The 19248-nt window shown below is 35.1% G+C and overlaps 3 protein-coding genes across 4 annotated transcripts; all 3 read left to right on the top strand.

Annotated features, from left to right (window-relative positions):
• The first annotated feature begins 490 nt into the window (after window positions 1–490).
• On the top strand, window positions 491–7282 carry LOC115984127 (stromal 70 kDa heat shock-related protein, chloroplastic-like). Its single transcript, XM_031107043.1, has 8 exons — window positions 491–1159; window positions 1887–2235; window positions 4112–4191; window positions 4292–4434; window positions 4521–4619; window positions 4829–5018; window positions 5334–5732; window positions 6609–7282. The coding sequence occupies exons 1-8, from the start codon at window positions 719–721 to the stop codon at window positions 7005–7007; spliced, it is 2100 nt and encodes a 699-aa protein (XP_030962903.1). The 5' UTR covers window positions 491–718; the 3' UTR covers window positions 7008–7282.
• A 2381-nt stretch (window positions 7283–9663) lies between these two features.
• On the top strand, window positions 9664–15795 carry LOC115984126 (putative disease resistance protein RGA3). 2 transcript variants are annotated; one of them, XM_031107042.1, is made up of 8 exons: window positions 9664–13069; window positions 13381–13482; window positions 14058–14118; window positions 14266–14341; window positions 14785–14844; window positions 14950–15360; window positions 15479–15507; window positions 15707–15795. In XM_031107042.1, exon 1 carries the CDS (start codon window positions 9688–9690, stop codon window positions 13006–13008), a length of 3321 nt encoding a protein of 1106 aa, XP_030962902.1. In that variant the 5' UTR covers window positions 9664–9687; the 3' UTR covers window positions 13009–13069; window positions 13381–13482; window positions 14058–14118; window positions 14266–14341; window positions 14785–14844; window positions 14950–15360; window positions 15479–15507; window positions 15707–15795. The 2 variants fall into 2 exon arrangements, with proteins under 2 accessions (XP_030962902.1, XP_030962901.1); XM_031107041.1 differs by lacking the exon at window positions 15707–15795 and having other exon boundaries at window positions 15479–15558.
• LOC115984456 (stromal 70 kDa heat shock-related protein, chloroplastic-like) lies at window positions 13861–17693 on the top strand. Its single transcript, XM_031107479.1, has 9 exons — window positions 13861–13878; window positions 14266–14361; window positions 14785–14848; window positions 15479–15558; window positions 15664–15806; window positions 15892–15990; window positions 16195–16246; window positions 16379–16645; window positions 17146–17693. The coding sequence occupies exons 1-8, from the start codon at window positions 13861–13863 to the stop codon at window positions 16460–16462; spliced, it is 636 nt and encodes a 211-aa protein (XP_030963339.1). The 3' UTR covers window positions 16463–16645; window positions 17146–17693.
• Window positions 17694–19248: the final 1555 nt, after the last annotated feature.

Here is a 19248-nt window from a genome sequence, read left to right on the forward strand (position 1 = left end):
GTTGATTTATTGACTATGTGCTTGACGAAATTCCTTAAAAAAATAGAATTTTGCCTACCATAAGCAAAGTGGGAAGTGAGGCAAAGTAAGGCAGATCAATGAGTATGGGTTAGGGGTGGGAAGGCCAAGGTCTAATAAAAATGGCAATGTCTGGGTTAGATTACTTGATTGGGTTAAAAATATTGATTGGGTTAGATTACTAGGCTTAAAAATATTGATTGGGTTAGTTTACTAGGCTTAAAAATATTACTAATCAAAATCCAAGATATTGGGTTGGGCCAAATTAGCAAAGTTTTTGGGTTGAACGAACCCTTAACATTCTCTAGTTCTCTTTTACTACCATCTAATCTAATGACCAAGAAATTTTCTATTTCAATCTTAAAAAAAGAAAAGAAAAAATATTTTCTATTTATATATTTTTTTAATCTTTACTCTTCCCAATCCTTGAACCATGTCACACGTGCGGAACGAGACTACTAGAAATAGTTCAAAGTCCCAAGCTTTCGACTTTCTAGGCGCTTCTTTATTGTTCCTTCCAAAAAATCCAAACCTTCTACAGAGTCCCAGCAAGTGACCGAACTAAGCAAACCCAGAGCATTCCAGAAGTGCCCACATGTTTATCTCTCTCTTATTACAAAACCCAAAACACTCTTTGCATTATCACACAAACACAAAAAGTTCAAGTCTTTGCAAATAGCAAACCCAAAAGAAAAAAAAAATGGCGACTTTAACACCAACTCATATCCACTTCTATCCTTCGTGTTCCCATAAGCCAAGCAAAAACACTCGGTGTACCATCACCAGCTCAAGAAACTTGTTCTTCGGTCAGCAACCAAAAACGAAATGGAGTAGTTGTAGTAGTGGAAGGAGGAGGAGAAATGGGAACAACAATGTGGTGGTGTGTGAGAAAGTGGTTGGTATTGACTTGGGGACAACTAACAGTGCAGTTGCAGCCATGGAAGGTGGGAAGCCAACGATTGTGACTAATGCTGAGGGGCAGAGAACGACACCATCTGTGGTGGCGTACACTAAGAATGGTGATAAGCTTGTTGGGCAAATTGCTAAGAGACAAGCTGTGGTGAATCCTGCGAACACTTTCTTTTCTGTCAAAAGGTTTATTGGGAGGAAGATGTCTGAAGTGGATGAGGAGGCCAAGCAGGTTGGTAAATTTATCACTTTTCTTAAAAGTTTTTACTGTAAAGTTAGTATTTTAACTTGACCATTTGTAAATTGGAGGCAGAATTTGTAGATTAGAGACAGCATTTGTATTTGGATTAGTGTTCACAAGAGCTTATACTGTGAGTTTTAATGATCTTTTAACTATTAGTATGCTATTTGGAGATTGGAACTTAGGATTGCTTTGTTGGATACCATGACATGTTCTGGTATTGTTTGATCAAAACCCAATTTTTTGATTAATCTTGAATGGTTTTTTTTTTTTTTTTTTTGGGAATCAAACATATATTATTATAAATGACTGTAAAATTTATCATTTAAATACTAGTAGATTATAGATAGGATTTGAATTTGGATTAGATGTTACTTGTTATGCAATCATATTAAACTATCACTTAAATGGTAAATTTTGATAATTTTATATTCTTATAACGATTAGTATGCTATCACATGTTCAGATATCATGATAGACAATGTTTAATAAAATCATTTAATTATTAGTATGTTGGAGTTAATTTGAATTTGGATCATCTGATGTCTTATATCATGAGAAACTATTACTTATTGAAAAAGCTTAAATTGTTAATCTTTATAATATTTTAACTAGTAGTTGACTAATTAGAGATAGGAATTTTGGATCAATTGTTTGATACTATGATAAACTAGTGTGAATTTAATCATTTAACCATTATTCCAATATTCCAATATAGGTGTCATACAAGGTCGTGCGGGACGAAAATGGCAATGTGAAGCTTGAATGTCCGGCCATAGGCAAGCAATTTGCAGCTGAGGAGATTTCTGCACAGGTATTGAGGAAGCTTGTGGAGGATGCATCCAAGTTTCTGAATGATGGGGTGAGTAAAGCAGTGATCACGGTGCCGGCATACTTCAATGATTCGCAGAGGACAGCTACGAAAGATGCAGGTCGCATTGCAGGGTTAGACGTCCTGCGAATAATCAATGAACCTACTGCTGCTTCGCTTGCTTATGGGTTTGAGAAGAAAAACAATGAGACCATCCTGGTTTTTGACCTTGGAGGTGGTACTTTTGACGTTTCAGGTATGCCAATTGCTTTGTTACTCCTCTTATTGGATTTTTCTTTGTTGTTGGTACGTTACATGCACACCCAGTTGAAAAATCTCACCCATAGCCCTTTTTATGAGAGGAGTAAGGCAGAGTTCATTGACATTTTTCCTTTTCTCCGGCTAATCCACCTCATATGTTTGTTTTTACTTATTTTATAGAGAATTATCCTTGTGGATTGTAGTCAGGCTGTTCCATTTGCGTATGTGAAGTAGAATCTTTTGGGTTATCCACCATGTATGAATTCTGGTCATTGCCTCAAATGTCTGTTAAATTGGAGGTTTTCAAGTTCCAAGTCACTCATTCTATGTGTTATAATTCAGTGAGTTTGACGAATATTAATGTTTGAAATTCTTCCCAGCTTGACTATCTGAGTGGTAGGGGTATGCAATAACACAAATGAGATGACTACATGTGTGAGTGATTCCTCCATATTTTGGTGTGGCTTTTATTCTTGTATCTATTCCTAGCTGTCTTAGGTATTAGATAATATGGATGCTTTTGCTTGACCATAGGTTAAGAATGACAGATTTCCTCTCATTCACTCTCTTTATTCATTTGTTCTTTGGGGGATGATAAGATCTTTATCCCAACTAGAGGAATTCTTCAGGCAGATTACAGAGAACTAGCAGCTTTGCTGCAAACTATTCCATAAAACTTAGGTACAGCTCCTTTGGTGTTGTACGTTGGGTTCTTCAATCTAGTTCAACTTAATGGCTGCATTGACCATTTAGGATTTACAAAAATAGAATGAGCCCCTTGGGACTTATTGTTGATAAAGAGCAACTAGCAGCTTGGCTGTTAGCAAAAGAACAAATTAAAGCTTCCATCATCCTGTACAAATTACATTTCTGACACAACCAAAAAAAAAAAAAAAAAAAAAAAAAAAAAAAAAAAAAAAAAAACCACGACCAATCAGAAATAATCAGCATGCCTCAACTTTTCTCATGAATTGAGTCAGGACTTCTCTCTATAGCATTTTGGGATTTTTGGGCAATGATATGAATATTTTAATTGATTTGGCTATGCCCTTTAATGTAACTTGAAATCAAGCTATTATTTGAGGAGAATTTCTGAAATGGATTTCTTGTTCAGGAACTTCTTGGTGTCATTGTCTTTAGATAAAAGTTGGCTGATCTTTACAAGGCATAGCTCATTTTTTCTAGTTTGTGGGATTATACCATTGCATGAAATATAGCTCAGGTTCGGATGTTGTTCTTCCAGCTGCAGTTTGGAAGCTCTATTTACAGTGTTGTAAAATGTTTTACCTATATTGCTGCTTTGGCATGTGCTCCCCAACTGTAATTTTAAGTATTATATTCAGGTATTATGTTGGGGGAGATTGCCCAAAAAAGAATTGAGGAAAGTCTTAGCGTCTTAGGAATACATATGAAACAAATTAACAAGCACAAGGTGGTAATGTGGCGATCCTGACATGTGTCAATAAGCATTCAGTGAAGATATGGTATTTTGTGATTCCCGAAATTCAATCTTCGAAAAGCAGTTTTATAGATTAAAAGAGTGACCTGGACCTTGTGATTTTGAATCATCTGATCTCTTAAAAGGTTTTTGATTTAACACAACTGTAGTTAGGTAGCATACAATCATTTGAACACTATGCCTTTTTACTACTTTTACCTTTTTCTTACCATTGCTATTGGATCCTAGTCCTTTAATTCAATCAAACAGCATGTATAAGATAGTTTTACCAGAATTATGAAAATATGACTATAGTTTTCTAAAAATAGCACACTAATACTCATCAGATATGATTTTTCACTAGTTTTCTTTTGGTGCACAAGGAAATTGTTAGTCAGTGATTGTTGTAGTCTGTTATGTTTTAAATCTGCAGTTCTTGAGGTTGGAGATGGAGTATTTGAGGTACTTTCCACATCAGGGGACACTCATCTAGGAGGAGATGATTTTGACAAGGTTTGAACAAGACAAACGAATAGAGATTTTGCTATTCTTTGATTTCTGGTATGTTAGTTGTTACTAAAATTACATGTCTATATTCTATAATCTTGAACAGAGAATAGTTGATTGGCTTGCCCAAAACTTTAAAAGAGATGAAGGAATAGACCTTCTGAAAGACAAGCAAGCTCTACAGCGTCTCACAGAGACTGCGGAGAAAGCAAAGATGGAGCTGTCATCTCTGACTCAGACCAGTATAAGGTATGTGACAATTTCTATGCCTTCTTTCTAGTAATGGATCTCTCTCTTTGGCATGATCACTGAGGAAAAGCTTTCTGTTTTTACAGTTTACCTTTCATTACCGCCACTGCAGATGGCCCAAAACACATTGACACCACCCTGACAAGGGTCAAATTTGAAGAATTATGTTCAGATTTGCTAGACAGGTATGTAAGTTGAAAACTGCTACACTGTGGTTGCCCTCCATGCGTGTTCCAAAATGGAATAATTCTCATATGAAATATCAGTATGTGTTTGATTTCCATTGCTGGAGTTTGCTGCCTTTTGATTTAAAAGGGTGTGTTTTTGTCAATATGAATAACTGTCTGCCTGCATAAGTTCAGTGGATTACAACTGAAATCTATTTTTTCCTTAGGCTACGAGGGCCAGTTCAAACTGCCTTGAAAGATGCAAATCTTTCCTTCAAAGATTTAGATGAAGTAATCCTTGTTGGTGGTTCTACTCGCATCCCAGCTGTTCAGGAGCTTGTGAGGAAGATGACTGGAAAAGAGCCCAATGTGACTGTAAATCCTGATGAAGTTGTTGCTCTTGGGGCTGCAGTTCAGGTTTGTCCTTATCTTGTAGAGATAAATTACCACTAAGTGGGTTGCAAAATGTAGGATTTTTTTTAAATTTTTTTAATAGGAGGTAGAGCAGTTGAACTCTCTGATATGAAGATAAATTACTTCTTGTTTAAGCTACTAGAATGGTGAATTTAATTATTTAACCATTATTCTAACATGCTCTAAGTTTTTTTCTTAGTTTATTTGAAAAATAAATGACTATAACTCTCTATTTCTGATATTATCTGCTGAAATACTTATTGATATTGCGTAAATTGTTGAGGCATCAATATTTATTTCAGTCAACTTTTTTTTCAGGCTGGTGTTTTAGCTGGAGAAGTTAGTGACATTGTGCTTCTGGATGTCACTCCATTGTCTCTAGGACTCGAAACTTTGGGTGGTGTAATGACAAAGATTATTCCAAAGAACACAACTTTGCCGACTTCCAAATCAGAGGTGTTCTCTACTGCGGCAGATGGGCAGACCAGTGTAGAGATTAATGTCTGTCAGGGTGAGAGAGAGTTCGTGAGGGATAACAAATCCCTTGGAAGCTTTCGCTTAGATGGAATCCCACCTGCCCCACGAGGAGTTCCTCAAATTGAGGTGAAATTTGATATTGACGCTAATGGCATCCTTTCTGTCACTGCTATTGACAAGGGAACCGGAAAGAAGCAGGATATAACCATAACTGGTGCTAGCACCTTGCCAAGTGATGAGGTATGTTTCTAAAAACTATTGATATTGCAAGCTTGCCATTGCAAGTTGAAGTTCAAATTAGATTTGTTATTTAAATGAGTTTGAAATCAATGTGTGTGGTTAATTTGTGGGTAAATAGACTAGCATAACCTATCTTAGCTGACTATAATCAATTAACTACATAAGAAATAACTGAATATACATAACAAAGGCAACTGCAGAACTATGAGAGATTTTGTCACAAAACACCAAGTAAATCAAGAATAATTTGTGTATTATTGCTATATGCTGCTTGCATATGGTATACTCCTAGAACCATAAAACACAATAGCTAATTAGTTGTTTGATTGCATATTCATTACAAGGATTCCCTTAAAGTGAGGAATAAACATTTCTTACCGTAAGGACCCTTATAACTATTCCTCAACCTTCATAATAGCTCAAAAGAATAAACATCACTAGATTCACTACACACCAAGTAAATCAAGAAAAAATTGTGTTAGAGCCATCTGCTGGTTACATATATTGTACTCCTAGAACCATAGCCATTGTTGGCACAAAAATGATTTTTCTTTTCTTCTTGTTTTTATGCTAATTTGTTGATAAATGATGCTAATTGTTTTTATTTCTTGGTCTTTAACTTTGGGGTCTTTTTTTCTTATATTTAATTATTTATCCCCTTCAATGATGCTATCATGTTCTCCAAAGAACCTCCTATATCTCTCTTTTCTTTCTGAATCTCAGCATTTCAAGTAGCTATGCTTTTTCACATATTAACCATGATAAAAGGATGTTCTACTACTTGTTATTGTTGAAGCTATTATTACCACATATAAACCTATTCTATTTATGTTACTAAATTGCAACTTTGGATGTACAAAATAAAAATAACTGCAGGTGGATAAGATGGTTAAGGAAGCTGAGAAGTTTGCAAAGGAAGACAAGGAAAAGAGGGATGCCATAGACACAAAGAACCAAGCAGACTCGGTATTGTACCAAACTGAGAAGCAACTTAAAGAGCTGGGAGACAAAGTTCCTGGCCCAGTGAAGGAGAAAGTAGAGGCTAAAGTGAACGAGCTCAAGGATGCAATCTCTGGTGGATCAACCCAAGCCATTAAAGATGCAATGGCAGCACTAAATCAAGAAGTTATGCAACTAGGACAGTCAATCTATAGCCAGCCTGGCCAACCAGATGCTGATCCTGCTTCTGCTACTGCACCAGGGTCATCAAGATCAACTGGGAAAACAGCTGATGGTGATGATGTGATCGAAGCAGATTTTACTGACAGCAAGTAGATCACATAACTTGGTGGTGGGCAACATTTCAACCATGCATACTTGGTTTATTTTCTATGTTAGTTTGTACAGGCTTTGTTGGCTGTGATTTTGTTAGCTATGATGTGCATCATGACTCCAGCCTGCCCAGTACTTCATAGTGATCAATGTGATTTAGACAATGGGTAGTTAGTCAAGGCATAAAACTTGGCAGGTGGTTTAGTCTCTTCCATGGCTTGTTAATATCAAGAGGATTCCTTTTTTTCGAATATCTCAATGTTTGTGTTTGTAAAAATGATCTACAATGTAAGTATGTTACTACTAGAAAAAATTTTAATTTTCGCACTTCTTTTCCCCCTAAAAATATCTCTTTGAGAACTTGTAGTATCACCAAGTCGAATAAAAATTCCTACAACCCAAGCTGTATATAAACATTTATTTTTTTTATAATAATTACGAATGGTTTTATGCATTGTCATTTAGAGCCCTTTTAGCACTCTTTTTTATTATTGAAAAAGCTATTTTGAGCACTTGATTATTTTTCCTAGTGTATTTAGACAAGGTTAAAACCACATACAAAGAAAGATTTTCCCAAAACTGGTTTGGCGGAATTTATTAAATGGTGATACATAAAATAATTCATATGTATTATTTAGGTTTATATCAAACTTGAGTTGCAAGGGTTTTTATTCAATCTATTGTATGGCTATTTATAAGATTAATTATGTGTATTATTTAATCAAGTCACAATTTATTAAAAATTTTTTTTTTTTTGAACCAAATTAAAAATGTCATTGACTATAAGTATACGTGAATAGTTTTTTTAACTACCACATATTTGATTGCATAAAAATTCTTACATAATAAGTTGAAATAAAAAAACTTTAAACATGTTTGTAGCCAAACTTTTTGTAAACATCATTTTATCAATTATCACGCAATTAGTTGTTGAAATTTAAATGTGAATTTGAATTAGTAAGGCTTGTTTGGTGCAATTCTCAGGGGGCTCAACTCTTGGACTAAATGCGAAATTCATGATATGACTGACCCACTAAATTTCCAACTAGGGAAGAAAATTCCAAGTAATCCTCTGTTCCACTTATTTTCTTTCGGTGCAAAAGGGGCCCAAGGCCTTGTGTTTACATTGAAATAAAGTAGAATACATAAATAATGATTGCTATCTTTTCTTTATGACTTTTTCCACTCTTGCTTTCTCTTTATGTTTTCTAATCTACTACAGCTGGTTTCATTTTTGGATAACACTATATATTTTTTATTATAGATTGAGATTGCACCTGTTGCAATTTCTTTTGATAGTTGGAATATAGAGTTAAAAAAAAAAAAAAAAAAAAAAAAATTCAATCTCAATCTTTGAATAAAAAAGTAAATTAAAAAAACAAAGGTAAGAAAGTGAAAGGTGAAATGTTAAAGAGAGAAAAGTTTATTTTAAGAGACTTGGGAGGAATTCCACTAGGTGCAACACCTCTCGATCCCTTAATAATTACTTCTATTGATCTTGGACAACCTATCCAATGTCCATTAAATCAAAATTTCAAGCCATTAAAAGAAAAAAAACTTTTTTCTAAAATATAATTTTTATTTAAAAAAAAAAAAAAACAAAAACTGGTTAGCTAAAATTACAGAACCATGAGTTTAGTGCAGTTCTCAGGGGCCCAACTTTTGGACATGGTCTTCCATTAGAATGATGATAAGACTGCAACAAAAATTTTCCAGCTAGTGGACAAAATTTCCAACTAAGCCTCTGTCCTACCCATTTTCTTTCGGTGCAGAAGGGGCCCAACACTCACATTGTGCTTCATGTGCTCTTGATAGTATTGGTTGCTTTTTCTTTGCATTATTGTACCAAGAAAATGAAAAAGAAAACTAAAGACATTCGTCTTCATTAACTCAGCCCTCTTTCACAGCAACATTACTTTCACTCACACTTCATCACTACAAGCCAATCCTCTCTTAGCTTTCCTCTCTCTCTCTCTCTCTCTCTCTCAGCATTCCTTTCAGCCACTAAGAAGAAATGGCCGAAGTAATCCTCTTTGGTCTTGTACGGAAAATGATTGAAAATTTGGGCTCTCAGACTTTCCAAGAGATTGGATCACTATGGGGTGTCGAAGCTGAGCTTGAAAAACTCAAGGACACTGTTTCCACAATCCAAGCTGTACTTCAGGATGCAGCGGAGCAGCAAAGTCATAACCATCAAGTCAAGCACTGGCTCGAAAAGCTCAACGATGCAGTTTATGACGCAGATGACCTGTTGAGTGAGTTCTCAACTGAAGCTACAAGGCGAAGCATGGTGAGTAAGAATAAAGTTGCAAAAGAGGTACGCACTTGCTTTTCATGTTCAAACCCACTTGCTTTTCGTTATAAGATGAGTCGTAAAATAAAGGCAGTGAGGCAAAAACTAAATGCGGTAGCAGGAAACAGGAAAAACTTTCACCTGAAAGAATTCCATTGAGAGACAAATGTTGTGAGAAGGAAGAGGGATCCAACTCACTCATTTGTACGTGAAGAAAAAGTTATTGGGAGGGAAGATGATAGAAAGGCTATCATAGGCCTATTATTTGACTCTAATGTAGAAGAGAATGTTTCGGTCATTCCCATTGTGGGGATCGGGGGCTTAGGGAAGACAACACTTGCTCAATATGTGTATAATGATGAGAAAGTCCAAAATTATTTTGAGTTAAAAATGTGGGTATGCATTTCCGATGTCTTTGAGTTGAAAATAATTATTGAAAAGATAATAGGTAATGCACCTGGAAATCTGGAAATGGATGAATTGCAAAGGCAACTTCGTCAAAAAATTGATCAAAAAAAATACTTACTAGTATTGGATGATGTATGGAATGAAGACCGTAGAAAATGGTTCGACTTGAGAGATATTTTAATGGGTGGTTCAAAAGGAAGTAAGATTATAATAACTACTCGTAGTAAATTGGTTGCAAAGATTACACACACGGTTTCACCATATAATCTCGAAGGTCTCTCCGAAGAACGATCGTGGACGTTATTTGAGCAAGTGGCATTTAGTGAAGGGCAAGTCACCAATAATCCTGCATTAGTTAAAATTGGAAGGGAGATTGTAAAAATATGTCAAGGGGTACCCCTTGCCATAATGTCCATAGGACATGTGTTATATTGTAAGGAAACAGAATCTGAATGGTTACTCGTGAAGAATAATTTACTAGCAAATGTAATTGAAGGAAATGAGATTTTTCCAATTTTAAAGTTGAGTTATGATAATCTCCCATCACATTTAAAGAGTTGTTTTGCTTATTGCTCTTTGTTTCCCAAAGATTATGAGATGAATAAGGAAACAGTGATACAACTATGGATAGCACAAGGGTTTGTCCAATCATCAAACAAAAACCAACAATTAGAGGATATTGGTGATGAGTATTTCAAGGATTTACTTTGGAGGTCCTTCTTTGAAGAAGTAGAGAATTACAAAGGCTTAAGATACAAGATGCATGATTTAATTCATGATCTTGCACAAGCTATTGCAGGCGAGGAGTGCAAGCTTGTTAGTTTTGATGGCAAAGATATTAATGAAAAAAATCGTCATGTATCATGTCCATTTTATATTTACTCATCTTCTATGGAAACCTTAAGCTTGTTGGTTAAAGCAATCAAGGTACGTACATTTCTTCTTACACATAATGACCGATTTTCTGGAGCCTTGGAGGAGTCAATGTTGAATACAATTATTTTGAGTTTCAAGAGCTTGCGTGCATTAGATTTACATGCATTGAAGATTACATCAATACCAAATTCTATAGGGAAGTTAATACATCTAAAGTATCTTGATGTTTCTTTTAATAAGGATATTAAAACTCTCCCTGACTCAATTACTACATTGCTGAATTTGCAAGTACTAAAACTTTATGATTGTAAAGGTCTTAAAGAATTACCCAAAAACTTTAGAAACTTGGTTAACCTCAAACATCTTTATAATCATGGTTGTGATAATTTGAGTCATATGCCATGTGGATTAGGGCAAATGACTTCACTTCAAACATTACCAATATTCATTGTGAGCACCTCCTCCGGCACTGGTGGATTAGGCGAATTGAAGGACCTAAAAAACCTGCGAGGAACATTAGAGATCTCACATTTGGAGCGGTTGGAAGAAACTAACTCAGAATCCATTGTTGTGAATTTAAGGGAGAAGCAACATCTTGAAAAATTGATATTAAAATGGGATCATCAAGATCAAGTAGATAATAATGAAGATGTGAAGTTATTAGAAGACCCCCAACCACACGAAAATCTCAAATATTTGGAAGTGTATCAGTATAAGGGTGTGAAATTTTCAAGTTGGATCTCTTCTCTCATAAATCTTGTTGATTTAAGGATAGAGAGTTGTAAGAGATGCCGATATCTGCCACCATTGTCTCATCTCCCCTCTTTAAAATATCTAAGGCTTGACACGATGAATGATTTGGAGTACATATCCGATAACGATATGAGTAAAGAGGTGCCTGCTTCGTCCACAACATTATCAACACCATTCTTCCCATCTTTAAAGTCACTCACAATAGAGGCATGTCCTAATTTGAAGGGATGGTGGGGGAGAACAGGGAGGGATTTAGTTGCAACAACGTCCGCATCAACACCAGATCATCAACAAGATCAGTCTCACAACTCACTGCCTTTATTTCCTCTTCTTTCTTCTTTGCAGATTAGTAATTGCCCTAAAATGACTTCCATGCCCCTGTTTCCCAATCTCGAAGAAGAGCTATATTTAGAGAATGTCAGTTTGAAGCCTTTGCAAGAGACAATGTCAATGACTTTTTTAGTTCCCTCTTCCTCCTCTTCATTGTCCTCTTCTCTCATAAATCTTGTTGATTTAAGTATAAAGAGTTGTAAGAGATGCCGATATCTGCCACCATTGTCTCATCTCCCCTCTTTAAAATCTCTAAGCCTTGATACGATGAATGATTTGGAGTACATATCCGATAATGATATGAGTAAAGAGGTGCCTGCTTCATCCACAACATTATCAACAACGTTCTTCCCATCTTTAAAGTCACTCACAATAGAGGAATGTCCTAATTTGAAGGGATGGTGGGGGAGAACAGGGAGGGATTTAGTTGCAACAACATCCGCATCAACACCAGATCATCAACAAGATCAGTCTCACAACTCACTGCCTTTATTTCCGCTTCTTTCTTCTTTGCGGATTCGTAATTGCCCTGAAATGACTTCCATGCCCCTGTTTCCCAATCTCGAAGAATCTCTATATTTAAGCAAGGTCAGTTTCAAGCCTTTGCAAGAGACAATGTCAGTTTCCTCCTCTTCATTATCCTCTTCTTCTCCTCTCTCCAAATTAAATCATATGATTTTGGATTCTATAGAAGATATAGAGTCTCTTCCGGCTGAGTGGGCACTACATTCTCTCAAAGAACTAGGAATTGGGAATTGCCCTAGACTAACATCTATGTCTGGAGCGGTGCGTAATCTCACCTCCCTCTGTTGGCTATCAATTGGCAATTGCGAGGAGTTCGATCCATTCAGAGACATGCATGATGATGGCATGGAATGGCGATGGCTCAATTGTCTCCGTCATTTACGTTTTTATAGAATTCCGAAACTGAAGTCTCTCCCTGTGGGTCTTCAATGTATTTCCACCCTAAAACAGCTCCGCATTGATAACTGTCCAAATTTAATGACTTTGCCGGAACTCACCTCACTTGAATATCTTGGGATTGAAAGATGCGAGCCTAATCTGACGTCACTTCTTCAGATTAGTTGTCTCACTTCTTTACGGTCGCTGAATATTGAAGACTTTCCCAATTTGATTACTTTCCCCGAATCAATTAGGAATCTAATCTCACTTGAAAAGCTTACCATTGACAACTGTCCCAATCTCACAACACTACCCGATGATGGTTTTCTCAAGTCTTTACAAAAACTAGAAATTTGGGAGTGTCCTCAGTTAGCTGAAAAATACAAAAATAAAATCGAAAAGGATTTCCCTAATTTGGAAATCAAATGGAACCGGTGTTGAGACCATACCAGCAAACAGCTCTACTTCGTCTTCTGCAACGGCCACTCCCCTCTTTCACTTGGTACGCATTCCATGCTTTCAAAACAAACTGAGCTTTTCTATTCTGTATAGAAACAATAATATATATATATATTCAGTTCTGGTATAATTGAAATGGTAATTTGTTTAGGTTTTTTGGTAATTAAAAATCAGAGACGTTTATTTATTTATTTTGAAATTGGAACAGCTTAACTGCATAGACATAAAGGATTTCTTGTTAAATTTTTATTGATCATTCAGCAACCACTACTTTCTTAGATTCATGCATCTCCTTTCTAAGTTCACTTTGAATTTACTAAATACTGATTCTCTTCATTCTTCCTTTTGTTTCAGGTTTAGTGAATTTATCAGTTATTGAAATCTGCATGTAGGAACTTTGAATTTGGAAACAAACAGTTTTTAGTGAATTTACTGCAACTACAAGAAGATAATGCGGTGCATATCTCACTCCTATCTTAATATATCTTATTACACTTTGTTCTTTTGTTTTGAATTTTTGGAAAATTTATTGAAAGATGGTAGAAATTTGGAATTTTTGGAAAATTTATTTAAAATAATATTCTTAAGAAATTTGGAATCATGGAGTGATTTCTATAGCATTCGCAAACAATATTCAGAAAAGGTCTTTGTTTGTAAAACTTGAGATTAAAAACTATAGTTTCTTTGGTCTCCTTAGGATTCTGTCCTATGTCCTAGATTTTGATTTAAGATGGCAAATCTTTTTGTAATATCGTTTAAAGTTTTTTTTTTTTTTTTCCCCTCCTTTTGAGAAATGAAAAATGTCTCTCAAGTGTTATTTGCTTTCCATTATTCATGGTTTATGAGGAAGTGGTATGCCAATTGCTTTTTGCATGCTACTTGATTTTACAGCATCTTTAATGTTTGTTTGGGTCCTTTAGGATTTTAAGGATCACATGCTTGAAAAAGCCTATTTTGAATACCAATATTACTTACATCAACATATGCCTGATTATCTTTCTAGTTTCTTCTAACATGGTAATTTATCTCAGAGGTTCACTAGGTTTTGGTGAAGAAGCATTACAATCTCTTCCAGGGAAAGTTGGGCACTAGGTACTTATTATGTATCTAGTTTTGTTACACCTGCTATGGTCATTTTTTTTCTTCTTAATTTAAAAAATGTTATTTGAATTCTTCCATTGCGATACTAGTTGGGAATCTCATATAAACCCTGTTTTCTTTATTCTATGTTATGCACAGGATGTAAATGATCTACTCACAGCTATAGATCATGTCATTGACAAGGGACTCGTTGACAACCCACTTGATTGGTCAGGTGCTTTAATTATGAAATTTGTATATTTTTACTTCCCCTCTTTTTTTTTTTTTTTCTTTTTTTTGGTAATTTAATTTATCTCTCAATCTTTCCTCCTATATCCCTTGTGCCTTCCAAGTTTTATTTGTTTTGAGTCTAGCATTTGATTGTTAAGATATCTATTACCAGCTAGTGGTTTTCCACAAAGAAATCTCTTCCATTATGGATTAGATAGTTGAGAGATTAGTGCAAGTCAAACTTATAAGTGGGCTACTTGTCATACATGGACCGGTGGTCTTGTGTGTCACGTTTTTATCATTTCTCTCTGTTTAATTCATGGTGCACTGCATGCAAATACTTGGTAAAGTGGATGTTATGATTAATGATACACATTCATATTTGATTTCTCAAATGAACTGGGGCTCACTTAAGAATCGGATCATATTTTTTTTCTAATGCTGCAGGCACCAGAAAAGTTTGTTGTTGCTGCTGTGAGGAATCCTGTTTGTAATTTTGCATTGATGGTTGGTACAACAGATATCCCTAATCGGTGCTATTTGTTTTCTAGTATTATTTCCCTCTTTTTTCCTTTTTTTTTTAATGTTAATTCTCAAACTTATTTCTGATAGGTTGCATTTGGATGAACTGTAGCTTGGTGTTAGCAACAGGATTACTACCTATCTTCAGATAAAGTAAAATTTCAGGGTGGCCAGTTCTTGGACTTTTCAGCCACCCTCAGTGAAAACCTAAGCTAACTTTTATCCTAGTGTAATTTTTTCAATAACAAAACAAACTTGTGATGATTTTTTTTTTCTTTTTTTCTAATGTGTTTCAAATTGTAACTCTATTACCTATATAGTATATACATAACAGTACTTTAATTACAAGAACTATCATGAGAAATATTTTATAGGGATAAGCATCTAGCAAATGCCAATTACCTAGAAGAATCAGATAATCTGAAGAAATTTCTTTGGTAATCTGATGATGGGATTTTTTGCTTGGATAGTTTCAGGATTTGAGAAGCTGATGTAGCTAAGGTACTGATCAGTTACACTTGTCTATAATCAAATTTGAAGAATTCTGAGCTGTGACATGTAAACATATACAGAATAGGTAATGAACCTTAAATACTTCTGTTATGTTTTTCCCATGCAGTTCTTCATGTTGGAGATGGAGTATTTGAGGTACGTCCTACCTTGGCTGACACTCATCTAGGAGGCGATGATATGGACAAGGTTGAAACAAGAGAAAAGAGTAGATCTTTAGCTTATATTCTTTGTTTTCTGATTTATAGTTAGTTGTGATTAAATTACACCCTTACATTCTATAATTTTTAATAGAGAATAGTTGATTGGCTTGCTGAAAACTTTAAGAAAGATGCAGGCATAGATCATCTAAATGACAAGCAAGCTCTACAACGTCTCACAGAGACTGCTGAGAAAGCAAAGATGGAGCTGTCATCTCTGACTCGGACAAATATTAAGTATGTGCCTGTTTCTATGCCTTCTTTCTTTATGTTGATCTCTCTCTTTGCCATAATCACAGAGAAAAAACATTTTCTTTTCCAGTTTATCTTTCGTTATCGCCATTGTGGATGGCCCAAAACACCTTGACACCATGCTGACAAGTGCCAAATTTGACGAGCTGTATTCAAATTTGTTAGACAGGTATGCTTTTTGGCAATTGAAATTTTTACTCCATGGTTTGGCACCATGCATGTTCAGAAATAGAATAACTCATATGCAATATCACTGTATTTGTTTTATCTCCATCACTTCAGTTTTCTTTCTTTTGATTTTGAACTCTCTTTTTCTGTCATCTGGTAGTCTACTTGCCTCACCGGATTACAACTGCAATTAACTTTCTCATAGGCTTTCCTCCAAAGATATAGATGAAGTTGTTGCTTTTGGGGCTGCCGTTCAGGTTTTGCCCTTTTCCTGTTATTCTAGTGTTTTTTTTTTTTTTTCCCACTTATTTGTGTCAGTTTTATTTCCAGACTCTTGTTTTTTAGCTGGAGAAGTTAATGACATTGTGCTCTTGTATGTCTCACCATAGAAGGACTTGAAAACTTTTTTTTGGGGGGGGGGGGGGTGCAATGACAAAGATTATCGCAAGGAACACAATTCACCAACTTCCTAATCAGAGGTGTTCTCCACCACAGCAGATGGACAGACCAGTGAAGGGATTAACGTCTATCAGGGTGAGAGAGAGTTCTCTGTCTATCTAAAAAACGGATGAGAGAGAGTTCATGAAGGCCAACAAATCCCTTGAAATTTTTTTCATAGAGCCAAAACCAGTGCTAGCACCATGCCAAGTGATGAGGTATGTATTTGCAAAAACTATCGTGAATTTGGTTTTTGTTCAAACTAGATATAACAAGTTTTAGTTCTTAACAGAAGGCATGAATTAGAATCTGGTGGTTGAAGATGTTGTGGCCAGAGATACTATTAGAATGAGTCTGAATAAGCCTGAATCCCAAGCTATCTTGCTAACTATAATTATTTAATCTATTTGAGAAATAACTAATACATATATCAAGAAAAATTTAAACCATTAGTGGAATATGCCGCTTTCTAATAATTTATATTGTAGCACAAGGAGCTTTTTATTTATTTATTTATCACCCCATTCAATCATGCTACCATGTTCTACAAAGAACCTACATCTTTCATTTCTTTCTAAAATCTCAGCATTTCAAGCGTTGTTTTTCGATTTTCAAAAAAAAAAAAAGGAAACGTTCACATTTTTTATTATAACCTGTATACGTAACCTAATTATGTTACTAACCCCATGTTTGTATGTACAAAACAAAAATGTTGCAGGTGGATAGGATGGTTAAAGAAGCTGAAACTTTTGCAAAAGGAAGACAAGGAAGAGTGGGATGCCATAGATAGAAAGAACCAAGCTGACTCAGTTTTGTATCAAACTAGAAGCAACAAAAAGAGTTGGGAGACAATGTTCCTAGTTGACAAGGAGAAAGTAGAGGCTAAAGTGAATGAGGTCATGGATGCCATCCCTGGTGGATCTACCCAAGCCATTAAATATGCAATGGCTGTCTTGAATCAAGAAATTATGTAACTGGGGTAGTCAATGTTGATGTTGTTGTGTCTTTGAATTGGATTGTCTATTAGCCATTTTTCAAATTGATTCTTTGCATGGACGACAACTATTGTTTAGCCTTGAATTATGTTAAGAGTTGAAAGGGAACTCTTTGATATAGAGTTATTTGGGTGTATTGGGGTTTGGGTTTGTGAGAGTGGTTCTACACGACCTTTGTACTCTCCATATTTGTTAGTGAAACTTTCTCCTTGTCACCGCCCGTGGATGTAGGCCAAAGGCCGAACCACGTAAATCCTTAGTGTTCTCTCTATTGTGTGATTGTTTATTCTTCGTTTGGCTTTCTATTTTTTTTTTCTTTCAAAATAGTTGTTTGTGAGATCTTTTGAATTCTAAAACCATAATAATTTTTACAAATAAATCTTACATAGGAGTGCCATCCAAATACCATTTTCTACAAAAGTCAATCTATAGTTAACCCAACCAACTCAGTATTGGGTTGCTTTTGGTATTACACTTGGGTCATTTAAACTAACTGGAAAAACAGTTGATGATGATAATATGATCAATGCATATTTCACGGATAGCAAGTAACTCAGAATTTCAATTCTAACCACGTATACTTGCATACTTGTATATTTTCAAATGTGATTTAGAGAATGGGTAGTTGTTAATGGCATAAAATTTGGCATGAGCTTAGTCTCTTCTATTTCTAGTTTTTATAACATAAAAAAAAAAAAATATATATATATATATATATATATTTATAATTTTGCTGATTAATACAAATTTATTAAGACAAAGACCTAGGACCAACCCATCTACCTTATCCACCGGTAAAACAAAGTAGGATTAGGATTAGAGGAGATGGGAATGGCACTAGTACAATTATAAAAGGGGGCTGAAGCAACAAGGAAATGGGCTAAACTATTTGAGGATCTAATAACCTGTCGAAAGGAAATATAAGAATTTTGAATTTTGAGTGGAGGTAGAATTTTGAATGGATCCAATAACATTTAGGGGACGTTTGGTTCATTGTAATGTGTCATCGATATGATGCATATTACGATGATATGACATTAAGGTTTTTGGTTTTTTTTCTTTTTTTTTTTCTAACATTACCATAATTTTAAATTATAAAATATATCACACTGTTTTAATCTCATCGCCTTTCTAAACAATATAATGTTGTATTCTTGTATTGAGATTACATTAATGTAAGATTACAATAACTTAATATTACAGCATATGCAACATCACTGTCAACCAAACGCCCCCTTGGAGTGTTGCCTTCAAAAAAAGATATAGTCCAAACAAGCATATAATGAACTAGAAACAACCAAGAGTGTCGCTCTGGCTTCAACACAAAGAGGATCACCTTTTACATCGATCCCTGTCCATGCATGAGTGATGTTGCCTAAATGTTTAGGCAGATTGAAGCAAGGTATATATTGTTTGGTCTCACAGCAACATCAGATTTTAAGGTCATGAGGATTCCGTCTTTGAAATATTTCACAAGGTTCATATTTGTAAAATTGTTCCATAGTATAGCTTTGAAAACAATGTTAATTAAAGTGTAATATCGTAAAGCAGCCCTCCAATTAAAGTTTTTAATGTATAAAAGATTGGCCTAGTTAGATCGAATTGTGAAACTACATACTGAGATCATTGTGATGGCACAATAAGCCACGTTTCAACTCTTTTGCCACTATTGCATATGCACTAGTCACCTTCTCAGAGCTCAAGATTTCTATGTAAGGAAGCAGCCTGTGAGACCAATGGCGGCTGGAGGTTTCATTTAATTATATCTCACGTTCTATTTTGATTGTCTTTCTTAAGATTTAAATGGTTTTATTTTTGTCCATAAA

This window comes from Quercus lobata, chromosome 4 (assembly GCF_001633185.2).
Source record: "Quercus lobata isolate SW786 chromosome 4, ValleyOak3.0 Primary Assembly, whole genome shotgun sequence".
NCBI classification, from domain to species: Eukaryota; Viridiplantae; Streptophyta; class Magnoliopsida; order Fagales; family Fagaceae; genus Quercus; species Quercus lobata.

Coding starts and splice junctions, on each gene's coding strand:
- LOC115984127 (XM_031107043.1), top strand. CDS start 719: ATGGCGACTTTAACACCAACTCATATCCACTTCTATCCTTCGTGTTCC. Junction 1,160..1,886: donor TGGATGAGGAGGCCAAGCAG/GTTGGTAAATTT, acceptor ATTCCAATATAG/GTGTCATACAAGGTCGTGCG. Junction 5,019..5,333: donor CTCTTGGGGCTGCAGTTCAG/GTTTGTCCTTAT, acceptor CTTTTTTTTCAG/GCTGGTGTTTTAGCTGGAGA.
- LOC115984126 (XM_031107042.1), top strand. CDS start 9,688: ATGTGGGTATGCATTTCCGATGTCTTTGAGTTGAAAATAATTATTGAA.
- LOC115984456 (XM_031107479.1), top strand. Junction 14,849..15,478: donor TAATTTTGCATTGATGGTTG/GTACAACAGATA, acceptor TTTCCCATGCAG/TTCTTCATGTTGGAGATGGA. Junction 15,991..16,194: donor TATTCAAATTTGTTAGACAG/GTATGCTTTTTG, acceptor ACTTTCTCATAG/GCTTTCCTCCAAAGATATAG.